Here is a 16,349-nt window from a genome sequence, read left to right as displayed (position 1 = left end):
GTGCTACATTGACAGACATAGTATAATTAAAGTGGTTTAGTGGTAAAGTGCTTGCTTTATAATGGCCCCTCCAACTGGGGGCGGGGGGGTTGTGCGGTTAAATTTGTCAATGGTGGTTTAGGACAAGCACCTTTCACTAGTAGTCTTGATGCAAATGGACAAATCACCATAGGTGCTAGTTTAACAAACCCAGACCGTGTTTACTTGAAGACTTGGGAAAAATAGACAGATTTAAGAACAACATTGGCTTACATTCATATTCACCAAAGTCATTCAAAAGTTAAAAAAATGAGAGTTTAAGAGAATTTTTTTTGTTTTACGGTCGCTTTAAAGAAACATGGTTCCTGTAGCCGAGGGTTCAGTTAACATGAATATATCTGCATTAACATCAAGATTATGTTTATGTATGACACAAACATGCCCACAGTTAAAAAAAAAGATTTATCTTGTCTTTTTCTACAGAGGACTAGTAAAACACTTTATCTTGTGTCTTGATGACTAGAACATTATATTATATTCAGAACAACAATTGCTTAAAAATGACATTATGCGGCAAGTAAATTCATAAGTACCTGATAAGTTTGAATCTTTGGAGGGCAAACATTCTTTGTCGACGTGAAACGACTGAGCACAAGTGTGCGTGGGTGGATCTGCGATTTGCTGATCATGCTCGAGTAAGAAAATGAGCTCAATTAAGATCATTTGAGAAGAAGTTAACTGTCCAGAACTAATACAGCTCAAGGCAAGCTGGAGGACAGGGGATACATCGCTCTTTTGGGGTCAGGACGCACAGGAGCATGAGTGTGGGTGCTATTTTTCATGGTGAAGCGAAACAAATGGGTCCCACAGTAAGTCCACACAATAGTTTGGATGTTGTATAAAATGATGACATATGCGCAGAACATTTCCTCTTATGTTGTTGTTTTTTTCATTTACTGCCACAAGGACTCCCATCTGCTGCTTTCTTTCAGTGTAACTGCAGAACATGTTTGCTTGTTTTTGATGTCGTTTCTACTATTTAGATGATGTAAAATCCAATTAAATCCCCTTGAAATCCCACTTGTAATGTGATAATGTTGCTTTTGTCAGTGGGAATGAGAGGCTATAAGAAGAAACTCAACTTGGGGTCAGAAAGCAGCGCACTCGTGTTTGTCCTGGCTGCTCAGCACAAGTCAACAACAATATGAAAAGAACACATTGTACACTGTAAAAGGAATCTAGTCTTCTCCCACTAGATGTGTGTCAGAATGTTCATCAAGATGAGGGTGGGTTTCTTCCCCTCCCCCCATTTATCATTCACTATGTAACTTCTTCTTCTTGTATGACAGTTAAGAATGTTAAAATGTTGGCGACTGACTTCAATTCGGCCCCGGCGATGCAATAATGAATTCTAGCAGCTCGCGCGAGCTGTGAAGTTAGTTGCTGCTATGGTGGGTTGTTAAAAAACAGTGGTGGGCCATGCATGTCACTCCTCGGCCTTCAGTAGTGCTACGTCTGGATCACTCCACGGCTACGAGTGTGATGTGATTTACTGCATGTCCACTTGTAATGGAGTTGTGCACTAAGATTATTAAATTATGACGGAAGTGACGCAACGACGCACAGTGTGGCACCAAGTCACGCCCATAGTTTTTAGAACTACTTGGACGAGATTTATGGTGAGTCGCATTTCTCTGATGGTCTGGATTAACGCGCATGACAATATCTTATTTTGTTTCCCCTTTTGTACTGTCTAGTGTTATCTAATTAGTTCCCTGATTCCTTTCCAGTCCAGATTACTTTTTGTGTCATTATTTAATTCAAGTTTTGTCGAGTGGAACTTTGAAGCAAATGTGCTTGATAGTGCTTTTCTGTTGCGCAGTTTTAATCACAAAACGAAACCCATGCGACTTCACCCATCCCTTCTGCGATACTGTGTTGCAGGTAATAATTGTTTCATCTCGTTTTGTATAGTATTCAGTTTCTTGTGTTGTGTTTCATTTGGCCGTGAGTGTTCGTGGCGGGTCGAACTGTGCCGCCATTATCCAGTGGACCGCGTGTTCTGCCGACGTCTCAGCATGTGGTGCGTTCAGGGACATCATAGCCTGCAGGACTGATTGTGAATTGTGGTAACAAATAATGGCTGAAATGTGATTGGTTAAATGCCTAAATACGAAAACACACATATGGAAGCAGCACAACAGGAGAAAAGCAATAAAAAGAAGCTGAAAGACAATTTGGAATTATTTAACAATAATTCATGGACAAAATATAATTCACCTTAGTCTGTGATTCAGATATTTTTAGGCCAGCAAAGAAGGCATTGTAGGCCCTGACGGCCCACCACTGTGAGAAAGTCTTATTTCTTTTCCATTTTCAAACAGTCAAATTCCACTCGTTGACTCTGAAGCGTGTGTGTGAGTCTGATGGTAAGTGTTTAACAATCACACACGTTTATTGCTCCTCCCCCGTTGTCAGTGAAAGGACATATCATGCAGCTTTCCCACAGTCGGAAACCGTTTCTTAATAAATTGTCTGTGCTTTCGGCAAAAAGTACTCCAATCCAAGGCACACTTTCCTCTACATCTTTTAGACTGCGAGGACCTGAGAATGTTTTGACAGGGCGTCCTGTGTCAGGAAAATGAACGACTGTGAACCCCATCATCTCTTTGGCGGAACCAGTGCCGAGTGGCGCTTTCGTTACCATGACAACCAAGGGATGTGATGAGGCAGGCGGCCTCAATTTCCAGAGTCCAGAGATGTTTTTTTTAATCATGGAGGTAGAACTTCAATCATTACACTTTGCATGCTCAGACACCATAAACTACATTTCATGGACGTGACATTTCGTGTGTGGATCTGAGCATGTGACCTTGTTGACAATTTAACCGAAGAATCAAGTTGCTATTTAACAGAACCAAATTCTGTAAAACATCGCTAATCTGTTCTTCCAACAAAGCACAACACAGCTCTGCTTATCTTGTCGCTATGTCATGATAGGACAGCGTCGGAAATTTGCGCCTTGGAAGAAGGGCATTGTCCAAATGGTGAACGGCATACACATATTCACGAATAGGCAGATCAAAGTGTGACTAGGTTGTTTTAATTTCACATTCCATGCGCGGTCTTACACTCCAGAGACCAAATTAGTTGTATAAAAGCCAGCAAAAAGACTTTTTTTATAGAACCTTGTCATTTTTTTGCCGTGGGCCACATTGTAGTTACGGTTTCTTCTTGGGGGCCGTTATAAATTTGGGGAAACTATTAGAATGTTAAATCCCCTCCACGTAATATATAGTTTTCAAATCTGAAGTCTGTTATTGTGGTTTACATATGACAATTTGAAATTTTGCTTCGGACTTTAGCAAGCATCATGGAACTTGACAATCTTAATTTGTTTTCGCGGGCCGAATAAAATGAGGGGATAGGCCAGATTTGGCCCCCAGCCCTTGACTTGTGTTGTAGAGAGTGTTTAAGGCTGACGTTTTTTGTCTTTGGATATGAATAACTTGTTGCTTCACATATTGTTTGCCTCTTCAGAATGGTTTTGATGGCCCCAGAATGAAGAATATTTCAATTCCCATTATTTCCTATGGGAAGAATTGTATACCCAAACAAAAACAATCCATGCTGCGACTCCGGTCGGCGTCAGCATCCCAGCATGGATCGTGTTCCACTTTCGAGGTTCCGTTGTGAATTGATTCTCTCCTCCAGGACAAAAGCTATCATCCACAAAGAGCTGCAGGCAAAGCTATCCTCAAAGAACGCAACCATCAACAAAATCAACCCCCCTCCCCTTTCATTTCTGAAGAGTACGCACAACCTTATGAAGACTGACATTCTGTAAGAAACACTACTAATAATAACATTGGTGTTATTTGTTTTAGGGATGGAAATTGAATTGATCACTTATAATGGCAAACCAAAACAAAAACCAGCAGTGACTAGCAGCCATTATTTTTCTTCATATTTTTTTAGATTGTTTTGTTTTTTTTACACTCTTTCCCCAGCTGAATCAGGAGACTTTTTCCCGAGTGAACCTTTGCGGGCTAACGCTGACCTGTGGCCCCACACTCTCATCCCACTGTGCTAAACACTGCCCGCCGTGTCACATCTGCCTCGTGGAAAGTGATCCAAATCCCGAGAGAGTGTCTGCCTCCCTTACAATAGACACACACATACAGAAACACACGCACACACACACGCACACGCACGTACAATGACAAAAAAAACACAGGTGAAAAAAGCAGGGGCCATCCTGCAGATTGCCAGCATGAGCCGTTTGATTTTGCAAGCCACAAAAATAAAATGGAGTGGAAAGTGGCTAAATTTAACATCCTTCTCTACTCAAGTATTTGTGATGTTCTGGAGAGTTCAACTGTTCTTTTCTCCTTTTTTTTCCTGTCTCCTCCTTTTGTGTGAAGGTGCCGAGGTTACCCGGGCTCATCTGGGGCCTCCTTTGTCTCTCACAGCAACAGAAAGGTTTATTAACATAAATTAGAATAGCTTGCAGAGAGTAGCTTGTCGCTACGCGTTACCCACGGCAACCTCTCTTCTCTCAATCCACCTGAGTGTACTTGCGTGTCTGTATGTGTGTTTGTGTGTGTGTGTGTGTTTGTGTGTGTGAGAGAGAGAGAGAGATAGCTAGCAAGTGAGTGAGTGAGTGAGTGAGTGAGTGAGTGAGTGAGTGAGTGAGTGAGTGAGTGAGTGAGTGAGTGAGTGACAGAAAGAGAGAGTTTGTGAGAAAGTGAGTGAGTGAGCGAGAGAAAGAGCGAAAAAGAGAGAGAGCACCCCCCCCCCCCCGCATCTAAATGTGCAAGTACTCTGAAACGAGCGAGACACCTCCACACCCATCTCTCCCTGCGACTGATTAAAATAAATGGCACTATCTGCACTGCGTGACTCACTACACTGTGGCATTACTATCAGTAATTGAAACATCCAATCACGACAGAGCCATCAGACGCCCCCCCTCAGCTCCTGCTGCTATACTCCCCCCACCCCATCAAACTTGGTGGCACCTGAAAAAGCTTTGTATGGGAAGTAATATGAAAAATGAAGAGGAGGGAGACATTTAGTATATTTGTCTTCATGTGGAAAGCGCCTGTCTGAATGTCCAATATATACACGGCATATTTAAATATAAGAGTGTGCGTTCGTGTGTTTGGAGGCAGAGTGCGGCAGCCACATTGATTGGTGTTGATTCCATCTGGAGCGGCAAACGGCAAGTGACAGTGGATGTGAGCCCAAGCGGGAGGACCACCATTAATCTTAGTCCCATTTAAACAGCATGTATTAATTGATGTCATTTCCACTAAGTATTCCAGAAGACAAGCGCTTGACATTTTTCATTTGACTGTTCGTCTAAAGTCAGGGTGGGGTGTGTTTTTTAAGAGGGAGTGAGGGGGGGGGTTCTATTGTCTAAGCCCAGCGTTCTGCCAACACGCCACTTACATCGCAGTGGCAGGGTGCCAGAGGAATGAGATCCCACACCTCCAATTAAAAGGTTAACAACTGCCAGGGCGACCCTCTCCATCATGGCAAATCGAATATAAATCTAGACACTCAGGGACACTTCATTGAGTACACCCGAATACTCGAATGAGGTCCGAGGCAAAAAAATTAAGATCATGTAAAATATAGCTTGATTGTGCTTGCTACTCATTGAAAGTGGCCATTTTATGTGCATGCAACTTTTTTTGTGCTTGCATTCATATGGCACGTCCCCACCAGTTGAAGCCCCGTGTTTGGTTGGTTTCTCAGGAACAGCAATAATGTTCCAGGGTCAATTTTGACCGAGGCTATCTTTAACTTTTTTGTGTACCCTGTAACCTGATAACATGGTCATTTATAGTTCTTCAACATTTAAATGCATAAGTTTGACACAGGCTATGCTCTATGTTCTAAAATAATTTCGATACACATGGTCAGTGTTTGAAATAGCGTCTGCCCAGTGGCCCGGGGCATACAACTTTTACATCAGGCATACAACTTTCAAAACATCTCGGCCCAGGTGGCCAACAACTTCTTCAAGAAAAAAAAACATTTTTGAATCAAACATTTGTTTTATTCAATAGTGCAAAAGCTACAAGCAAACCGCTACAAGTCACATGGACTCCTCTTTGTAAACCGCTTTCAAAACTCTCAAGTACACTTTTCAGTCAGGGTGTAGTCCGAAGCACGAAACAGCCTTCTGATTGGCTGCCGGTGCCGAGTACGCAAATTGCCAATTTGTATACTCGGCACCAGCACCCAATCAGAAGCCTGCTTCGTACTACACCCTGACTGAAAAGTGTACTTGAGAGCTTTGCAAGCCGCCTAGAAAGAGCAGACCATGTAGTGTTGAGCAGACAATGCAATGCAAACATTGTATTGTGCACCATGATGACAACTGGAGCAAAGTCTTCAGCCAGGGATATTTGCCAAAAATTAAGCAAGTGAGCATTTGTGGTAAGTACTTCCTTAATTTAAAAAAAAATCCTTTATACTTTGTAACAATGTTTTGCTTTTTTTTGCGATTAATCGCTTTATTGTGTTTCTAGTTGTGAAAAATGGAGCAGGCAACTTTCTGGCTGGACAGGCAACTTTTCAGTTATCTGCCTGGGTGTCCACGAACTTTTTGTCATGAGTTTCAGGCACTGACGTTGCAGTTGAAAATATGCCAAAGTGAAAGACTTTCGTTGATTGATTTTACAGAAAACAAATTAAACTGGTATATAAAAGCAACCAATAAATGAGTATTAAATCATTCGTAGTCATTCCTGAATTTATTTGGGAATTGAAAAGTGTGACATGGAGCGCCATTCCCAAATTTGTTCGGGTTTTGGTTTTTCTTGTGGGGTTGCAGCTAAAGCGCTGGTCAGACCTCGGACAATGTGTTTCCCTTCCACAAAGGGGCAGCATTTACCTTTTATCCATGTTAGTGCTTTGTAACAGCTTCAGCTGTTGTTAAAGCACTATATAAACCAATATGTGTGTATTGCATTGTATTTTGGACAGCCACCGTCATTTCAAGCTAAAAAAACTCCAGACCCATATAATTTAGGATTTTTTTTTTCTGCTGAAGCAAAAGAGTCTACGGTTTCTTACGCTGCATTGAATGTTTATGTCGTCCTAAAATTCAATATTCTGTGGGTCCTGCAATTTGAGTGAAAATGACAAAAACTCTGGCGCTGCAGTGGACACATTTTTGGCAGTGAAGGAGTTAACAATTATTAAGGACATATTTCAGAATTTCTTATTGTCTCAAGCTGTGAAGGTTTTCAGAGGGGAAAAATATCCCTGCAGTTTTTTTTTTTTTTTACTTTAAAATGGGTCGAGGTAACCCCACACTATGCCCTGTGTTCCAAAATCATCCGAAGAAACATGTTTTTTTTTTTGTTTTGTTTTATTTTTGTGATGACATTGGGATCAAGGAGAATGGCAAGGACACCGGTACTTGTAAAGCACAGTGAAAACTGGCTGTCCAAATGGCACACTTTTTTTAAAGCTCCTCAAACAAGCTTCAAAAACAATGCAAAAACATTTAATAGATCCCCTTTATAGAGACGGTAAAGATATAAATGATCGTATTCCATCTTCTTCACCATATAACCCCAGTGACGGGGAAATAAATGCAAGCATCCTACAAACAACAAAAACCTGAACAATATCACTCAGAAGTGCACCATTGAACCCGTGGGAGTGCAGCGGTGATAAGTGCTTCAGCAATACGAGCGTATTTCACTTCAGATGCCCAATGCCATGTGCAAATTCCAGGAGAGCGCTCCAAATCCAATCAAATCCAAATGGCACCAATAAGAAAAACAATGGTGGGGGCAATTGCACGGGATATAATGAAAACCAAAATACTAAAAGCAGCTTCGCGGACAAACATCTGATAAAAATTGAGAAGCTCCACTCCCCCCACACCCCATCCAGCAAATTTCCTCTCCCCGGGCATTTTATATTCGATAAGTGGAAAGGCATTCTTAGCGTAATGGATCAGAATATGATCTCTGTCAGGCGACTAAGAACAGCCCCACGTGCAGAGCGGCCTGCAGCGCTGCTGCATCAGATAACCACGCTGAGAAGTGCAGGAAGCAAACTATCGATGGAGATGTGATGCAGATACCTTCACTGTGAGCGAATAAAAACTACATTTAAAAAACATCAATTTAAAAAGTGCTGTCCTCTTAACTCATTCACTGCCATTCACAGATTTATTCGGGAATTGAAAATATGAGGACCATTCCTGAATTTCTTCAGGATTTGTTTTTTATTGTTTGGGTGCCGATAAAGCGCTGGGCATGGCCTCTGATAATGTTTTCCCCACAAGCATTTCCCTTTTTTCCATGTTAGCGCTTTGTTCCAGACCCATATGACTTAGGAATTCACTCTTATTTTATAATGAAAGAAGAGAGTCTAAGGTTTCTTACGCTGCAATGAATGTTTATGTCGTGCTAAAACTCAATTTTCAGTGGGTCCTGGAATTCAAGTGACAATGACAAAAAAACCTGGCACTGGAGTGGACACATTTTTGCACGTCTGGCCGTGAATGAGTTAAAAACGGAGTGACAAAATAACACCTGGCCATACGTCGACAGGCAGAAGATGACCATCCCTCAGTCAGATGGGTTATCACGGCTAATTACTACTCCCAACTCACATATACATGGCCGTAATTAGCCTCTTAAAACATGATCAACATGTCTCAATTAAGCCAGTCAACATTTGCATAATATATTAGCCGGCCTAATTGCGAGTGGGTATACGTCGGAGGGGGAGAGAGAAGAGCAAAAAGATGCGTTTTTGCTGCACGTACAAGAGCATAAACAGGAAAAGCTAAACGGGAATCCATGTATGATATAAGTCACTTGAAAAGCAAACTGGCAGTCAGCGCATCCCCGCTCGGGACCGTCGCATGTTTATTCTTATTCACTTAGATTCATATTTCTGCCGCAGTCTTCCTATAAACTCGCAAATCAAAGCCTTGCAGCATTTTGTCAGGCAAACTTCACTGCAATGTTTGAAGTTATTTATATGAAGTTATTTATGAGAGAACAGACAGTGTCCTGTACGGCCTTATTTCCGTGGAAACTAAAACATGTAGGGTTGGGAGGGGTAGTGGTGATGTGTAGTGTAGTGTAGTGTGTGTGTGTGTGTGTGTGTGTGTGTGTGTGTGTGTGTGTGTGTGTGTGTGTGTGTGTGCGTGCGTGTGTGTGTGTGTGTGTGCGTGTGTGTGTGTGTGTGTGTGTGTGTGTGTGTGTGTGTGTGTGTGTGTGTGTGTGTGTGTGTGCGTGTGTGTGTGTGTGTGTGTGTGTGTGTGTGTGTGTGTGTGTGTGTGTGTGTGTGTGTGTGTGTGTGTGTGTGTGTGTGTGTGTGTGCGTGTGTGTGTGCGTGTGTGTGTGTATGTTTGTGTCGTGGGGGCAGAGGGGATAAACTGCTGCTTCTGCACTTCCAGGCCGGGGGACAGATATACAGTCTCATAGCCGGTGCAGGGATACCAAGGACATAGCCATTAGTTTCAGGACAGCGCCACATTGGAGACTAATGCCTCCATCTGTCAGTGGAGATGAGAGGAGGGTAACAAAGAGAGGCAACACTAACCTCTGAACTCATCATGGACAACCGTGTCAATTAAATACTGTAAAACAGCAGCGGTGGGCGCCATGGTGACCATTCGGTACGCTGCCTGAATCAGTCGCTCCATCAGTGCGACATAGAAAAACGGTAAAACGCACATTCATGGTCATTTCTGGAAATAAAAAAACGACAAACTAGGACCTATCCATTTCCTATGTCCTTTATCTTGATGTGAAAAAAATCACAGTACATCTAACAAAGCATTACCTCAGTGATATGCGCAGGCGACAGATGGAGCCACAATACCAAAGCTTCGGGTCAAGACCAATCAAACGGTTATCAGAAAATGTGGGAACTCACCTCACATGAATCACACTTAATCGTGTTCCAAATCGAGGAAAGGCAGAATCATCAATGGGTAATGAATAGTTCCTAGATAATGGTGGACAACCACCTTATTCCTACTTAGACTTTGCGTGAATTATGGGTGCGACTCCCGGAAACAGCCATAGGTTTATACTGAACCAGTTGGTCTGAGTGCACCGATTAAACTTAAATAATATGGGAATGCTTGATTAAAAGAGAAGAAAAATATTCTCTTAATGTAGTGGGAGGACAACAAAAAAAAATACTACTTTCTGAACTCTTGTCAGTTGGCACGGTGAGGCGATGAGCAATTTTAAAAGCTTTGATGTATATCAATACCTAGAGAGGAATCAAGCTGGTCGGATTTTGCAAACAGAGATTCCAAACAGGAAGCATTTGCACAAAATGTGGCTCAGTAGACTTTTTGTCCGGAAATTGCGGACACAAATCCCTTCCATCCACCCATCCATTTATTTTCAATACAGTTCATTCTGAAGGAGGTCGCTCGGAGTTTGCGGAGCCTATCCGATCTGACTTTAGGCAGAGACCATTCAGGCCTACATCCACCCAGTCATTGAGTGGAAACCGATCCCACGCTGCCCGTACACAAGTCAGGTGAGTGCACAGCTTCACCATCACTGATCTGAATGCACACTTATTTACATACGTAGATAGATATGGATGTAAATAAATCAATAAAATTCCCAATTTATTCTCAACTATCTGCCCAGTATAATAACTAATTCTATCATAGTTCATTTTGGATGAATTCATTGGCAGCAGTGTGTACAAGCCCAGGAATTTCAAAGGGTTCCTAGATGCCCGAGGTGTGAGTGTGGGAGGAAATAGTAGTTTTTCTCTGTGTGCCCTGCGATTGGCTGGCAACCAATTCAGGGAGTCCCCCGCCTAGTGTCCAAAGACGGCTGGGATAGGCTCCAGCATCCCCCGCGACCCTAACTAGGAATAAGCGGTCTGCAAAATGTATGAATGGATGGATGGTTCCAAGATGTCCGCCCATTTTTGTGTCAATTGGTAAAACAACTGGTCAAACGTTCCTGTGGTAAATTTTAGAGAGGTTGTGTCAGAGACTGAGAAAAGTTACAAAGCCTTTGCACCAAGAACAACAATGGCAATAAGGGAGAGACTCTTTCACAATTCATATCAGAAAATTAAATGTGATGATTTAAAACCATCTACTCACCATATCATTTTGATCTCTATCCTTCATTTTTTTTTGAAATTATCATATTTCTCTTTGTAATTTTTATTGCTCCTGTGTTACATGCAATATAATATAATCATAGAATGTCCTTCCAAGAATAAAATACATTATCCAATGATGATGATGATTATGCTGTTTATTATTATTATGCTGTTGTTGATGCTGTTATAATAATAATAATAATAATAATAATAATAATAATAATAATAATAATAATAATAATAATAATAATAATAATAATCTCCTCTTCTTTTCCTTTCGGCTTTTCCCTTGAGGGGTCGCCACAGCGAATCCGTGTCCTCCATCTAACCCAGTTTAATAATAATAATAATAATAACAATAATAATAATAATAATAATAATAATAATTATTATTATTATTATTATTATTATTATTATAGTAGTAGTAGTAGTAGTAGTAGTAGTAGTAGTAGTAGTAGTAGTATTATTATTGCTGTTGTTGCTATTATTATTATTATTATTATTATTATTATTATTATTATTATTATTATTATTATTATTATTATTATTATTATTATTATTATTAGGGTCTAGTTGTTTCGTAATTATTTAAAAGCATAAAAACAAAATAAACAGAAATAAAACATTCCCTCACAATGCTCTGCCAATGGGGGCCCTTGCTAAACAAGACAGATGAATAGCGCCAATTTTACATCAGCTTTTTCCATGAGCATGTTCGCGTGACTCAAACTGTGTGTGGCTCCTAGTCGTTTGTGGATTGGATGATCTCTTGTTGCTCCATTTTCATTTGTTAGCACCACACAAAAGCCACACAATCGTTTAGCACCGTGGTGCCCAAATCATGGCCCGAGGGGCGTTTGCGGACTGTCATTTGTTTTACAGCGGACCGCAACATGACTTAAAAAAAAACTAACAACAACCAAGGATGACATTCGACAGAGGGCCAAAACCTAGGAAGTATTCACAGAAATAGGTGCCATTTACCACTCATAAATTTGTTGATATAGTGTGAAACCTTAATCGATATTTACTGTAACTCATTCACTGCCAGACATGTGCAAAAATGTGTCCACTCAAGAGCCATGATTGTTGTCATGATCACTCAAATTGCAGGACCCACAGAATTGTGAGTTTTAGGACAACATCAACATTCAATTTAGTGTAACAAACCTTAGACTCTCTTCTTTGATCTGAATTTCTAGCTTATTTGGTTCTGGAATAATATGAGGTGCAAGTAGGGGATATCGTACAAAAGGCAAATGCTGCCCCCTCATGGAAGGGAAAAAACATTGCCAGAGGTCTGACCGAAGCTTCAAAGGCATCCCCACAAGAAAAAACGAAACCCGAACAAATTCAGGGATGGAAGTGAATGAGTTAAAGACACAAATACACCATTAAAAAAATGTCTGCACGGACGTCATTCCATTGAGAAAACAATGTTTTTAAAAGCACTTGCCTATGTGTGGATGTGGCCTTTCGCTAGGCTAAACAACCACAGGCAGGGATCAGCTACTTTCTTGTTATTGCAACTCGCTCAAAAAACAAGCCGTGATAATCGCCACAGAAATTTCACTGCAGCTCATCAGAGATGAATTGTTCATAACTCAGCACATTCCCCCAAAAATGTAAGAGTGCTTCGTGCGGCAGTAAGCGTGAAAGTGACCATACCGACTCAAAGGTGCGCATGTGTCTTATTAGCGATGAGGGCGCAGTTAGCGGGATGGACTGATTCAGCAGGTCTCCGGCTTTGATAAGTTCAAGTAGCATAATGCATTATCCGCCTGATCACATTAGTCGCGCAGGCTCTCCCCCTCTGACCTGCATCGGCCTGCATGGGAGGAACGTGAGGCAGAACAACATCGACATCGGAGGGTGAGGGGGTTTAGGCCTGAAATCTGACACCCACAAACAAAAAATTGTTGTCTGGCTTCTCTCGCTTTAACCTGTACGTGCCACCTTCCCCTTGCTCTCATGGTTCCATACAAACAAGCCGCTTCAAAGGAAGCTGGAATAGGGGGGGGGGGGGGACATGTCATTGTTCTCAGGAACTGTTAACACAATGATCTTTTGAAGAAGGAAAAAAGAAAAGGTTTGGTGTGTTGAAGAAATCCAAGCCTTCAAGAAGTGGCACAAGCTTTGCACAGCTGAGCTTGTCGCAGTTCGCTAACTACTCCTACCCTGACATGGGCCTGACCCTGGCACGAAAGTGCAGCGGATGAGGAAGGGAGGGGTCAAGAGTTAGGGGTGGCTTTACCCCGCCATAGGCATGCGGGCCCGCCTTGTTTGTCAGCTGCTCGCCAGTGGACACGTTGCCGCTGCAATGTCTCATATTGCTGCTGTCAACACTCTAAAGAAGAAAGTGCATGCGGGAAAGCACACTTTTGGAAGTGTGCCGCCGCCGTGTGCAACAAATGAACCGTGGAAGAAATATTCCTGATGACAATTTGAAAATCCAAGGCGAAGTGGAGTCTTTTATATAAAAAAAGAACATATAAAAAGAAAAAAAAGGGAGCTGACAAATTACAGGCTGCTCGCATACACCGCACTCAGCACATTTGCCTGTAAATGCCATGCTGAAGGTTTGAGTCATTTTCTCTGTCAGCCTCAGTGAAAGGATTTTCACTTTACGGGCCAAGATGAAGACGAGGGTCTCGGCGATGAGGCTGTTAGGAAGCTTCCCTCCTCAAACGAATCCCCAACTTTTCAAGTCACTCAAGTTCATTTCCAAACTTGGTGGTTCATTTCACAGAAATAGGCGAACCTCTCTTTTGTTTGGAATGCCGCTTGCCAAGAATGGTGGGAAGGGAAGGGAAAGGAGGCAGAGGCAAGGGAAGGGGAGGCACGGGTTGAAGCCAGGAAAAGATCCAAGTCACTTTGTTCTTCTTTTTGGAAAGCGAACTCTAGTTGAACCCGGTCAGACGCCAGACAGTTTACAAAGAGCGAAGGCATTACTGTCTCACTTTTCCAAGCCTTGCAATTTAGAAAGAGGCCCCCAACCTACTATGGATTCCTCTTCACAGAGAGTACTCTTTAACCTTTATAAATCTGGGAAGAAAAAAAATCCCCTGGTGTCTTTTCGGTTGCCTCTCCCCCCCGCTGCCAAAAGTATGACTCATAGGAATAAAACGTCCATTTTGAATTAAGTGTTTATTTTCAGCTGTCTGCATGGGCCGTGAACGCAACAACATAGACCGCGCAAACCAGACGAGGCGCTCTTAAAAACCTTTGACAGCTTGGCAGCGTAAGCTCAAAGACGAGGTCAAACTGCAGACTTTGTTTTATTTTCCAGCCTCGGAAAGCCATTTCTCAAAACGAGGCGCGCTCGGCCACATCCCTCCCGAGATTAATCACGGGCTTTCATCATGAGAGTCGCTGCGCTTTAATTTGCTGCTAAGTGAGTAATAATTCACACATTCCTTTTCATGACTTTGACCCTTGTTGCAAACATAAACAGAAAATGCCCCCTCCAGCCACCCCAACTCCCTCCCAATGACTAGCCTCTGCATGTAAAACAGCTCACTTAGCAAACACCATCAAACTCGGGCCGATGGGAGCTGACAGAGGGTGAGAAAGCCCAGCCCAGAAAGAGCCACCATGAAAACACTCCTATGCATTGTGTGCGCCGTGTCCGTTCACATGCACACTGTGTAACATTTGTCAGGGGATGCAGAAACACAGCCATGCTTTTTAAGCCTCAATGTACATTTCAGCAGGGAACGAGGAGCAGAAAAACTGCCGATTACTGGAGACGCATTATCAGAACAATAATACAACCAGTGGAGCAGAAGGAAAAAAAACAAACACGTACCTGTTTTCTCCTTAATTTCACACAAGACGTTGAAGAGTGCGGGTTTCATTCTGTGACAGTTCAACGCATGTTTCCTAAAATTAGAGAACTTTCTTCAGTAATAGCCATGTTTTCAACACGTCTAAGATATATATTTCACAAAATATATGCAGTTTATATATTGTGTATATATATATATATATATATATATATATATATATACATACACACATACACACACATACACAGCAGGTATATTTTGCTGATCCTTATTCAGGAAATCAGTATCAACAGTGACATGTGCAAATGAAATTAAATATTTCATCCATATTTTGTTGCATCACATAACAAAGACAAAACAACAACAGCTCTCGTATATTCTGTTAAATATGAGTAAATGCAGGAGGCTCTCCAAGAGGTCCAACGACCGTGAAAACGACAAAAACGTCAAATATTGATTGAAAAACCTTACAGTAAATATTCAGTGCAAAACAACACATTGTTACAAGTTGTCTCTCTAATTGGTTTCATATGACTCTTCGTGGATAATATTCAACATGTTGTTATTGGATTACAATATATAAGCTTCTTTGTAAAAAGTCAAACTAAGGTGGTGAAATCTCTTGGACATGCACACACTTTGATATTTTTTGTTGTCATCATTCTTCTACCGCTCGTGTGTCTTTCGTCGAGTGTGTTATTTAAATACAAGCGCAATGTTTGCATCCTTCCTTGACTAGTTTGCAAAGGTGACGTTTTATCGCTGTTGTTGTAAATATTATGATTTTGCCACACACACACGTGTTTGTGGGTGACGTCTCACCTTGCCTGCGCCTCGTCCAGGCTCTGGTCGGTGATGGTCATGATCTGCTGTAAAATGTCTCCGATGTCCTGTTTCCTCCCTTCGCCGTCCGTCCCCGCGGTGCCATCCGGCAAATGCTGCGCCAAGCCGGGGTGTCCGGCCATGCCTACCCCGTGAGAGTGCATCAAGCGAGGCTGCTCGTCCATCCTCGGCCACGGTCCTTGCTGCCTCGCCTCCAACTTTTTAATCTTGATTTTTTTTTCTGATTTTCCTTTTTTGGGGCAAGGGGAGGAGGGGTGATGAGCGGGATGATTAGGAAGGGAGATAACGACGGCTCGTGGGGTTGGTGGGAGAAAAGGAAGGGAATATCCTCGCAAAATTCCTCTGGATTCCTCTCGCCGCGCCTCCTCGGTGATTTTTTTCGGGATTTGGGAGGAGGGAGATTGACTGACTGTCTCGTGCTCACGCTCTCTCTCTCTCTCTCTCTCTCTCTCTCTCTCTCTCTCTCTCTCTCTCTCTCTCTCTCTCTCTCTCTCTCTCTCTCTCTCTCTCTCTCTCTCTCTCTCTCTCTCTCTCCCGACTCTCTATATCTTTCTCTCTCTCTCTCTCTCTCTCTCTCTCTCTCTCTCCCCCCCCCGACTCTCTATC

The 16,349-nt window shown here is 42.2% G+C and overlaps 1 protein-coding gene across 2 annotated transcripts in view; it reads right to left on the bottom strand.

Annotated features, from left to right (window-relative positions):
• Window positions 1–16,141, bottom strand: part of LOC148891789 (pre-B-cell leukemia transcription factor 1) — a 93,671-nt gene extending 77,530 nt beyond the window's left edge. Inside the window, exons 1-2 of one of the 2 annotated variants that reach the window (XM_089008619.1) lie at window positions 15,723–16,141; window positions 14,921–14,994 (exon numbers count right to left, since the gene is read on the bottom strand). In XM_089008619.1, coding sequence (XP_088864745.1) covers window positions 14,921–14,994; window positions 15,723–15,907 — 259 coding nt within the window. In that variant the 5' untranslated portion in view covers window positions 15,908–16,141. The remainder of the gene's footprint in view (window positions 1–14,920; window positions 14,995–15,722) is intronic. The other variant, XM_089008620.1, reaches the window with a different exon arrangement.
• Between the last annotated feature and the right edge of the window lie 208 nt (window positions 16,142–16,349).

Source organism: Hippocampus bargibanti, linkage group LG11, assembly GCF_051943395.1.
Source record: "Hippocampus bargibanti isolate YZ-2025 linkage group LG11, ASM5194339v1, whole genome shotgun sequence".
In the NCBI taxonomy this organism is placed as follows: domain Eukaryota; kingdom Metazoa; phylum Chordata; class Actinopteri; order Syngnathiformes; family Syngnathidae; genus Hippocampus; species Hippocampus bargibanti.
Note: the sequence above shows the minus strand (reverse complement) of the source record. Positions and strands in the feature narration are given on the sequence as shown.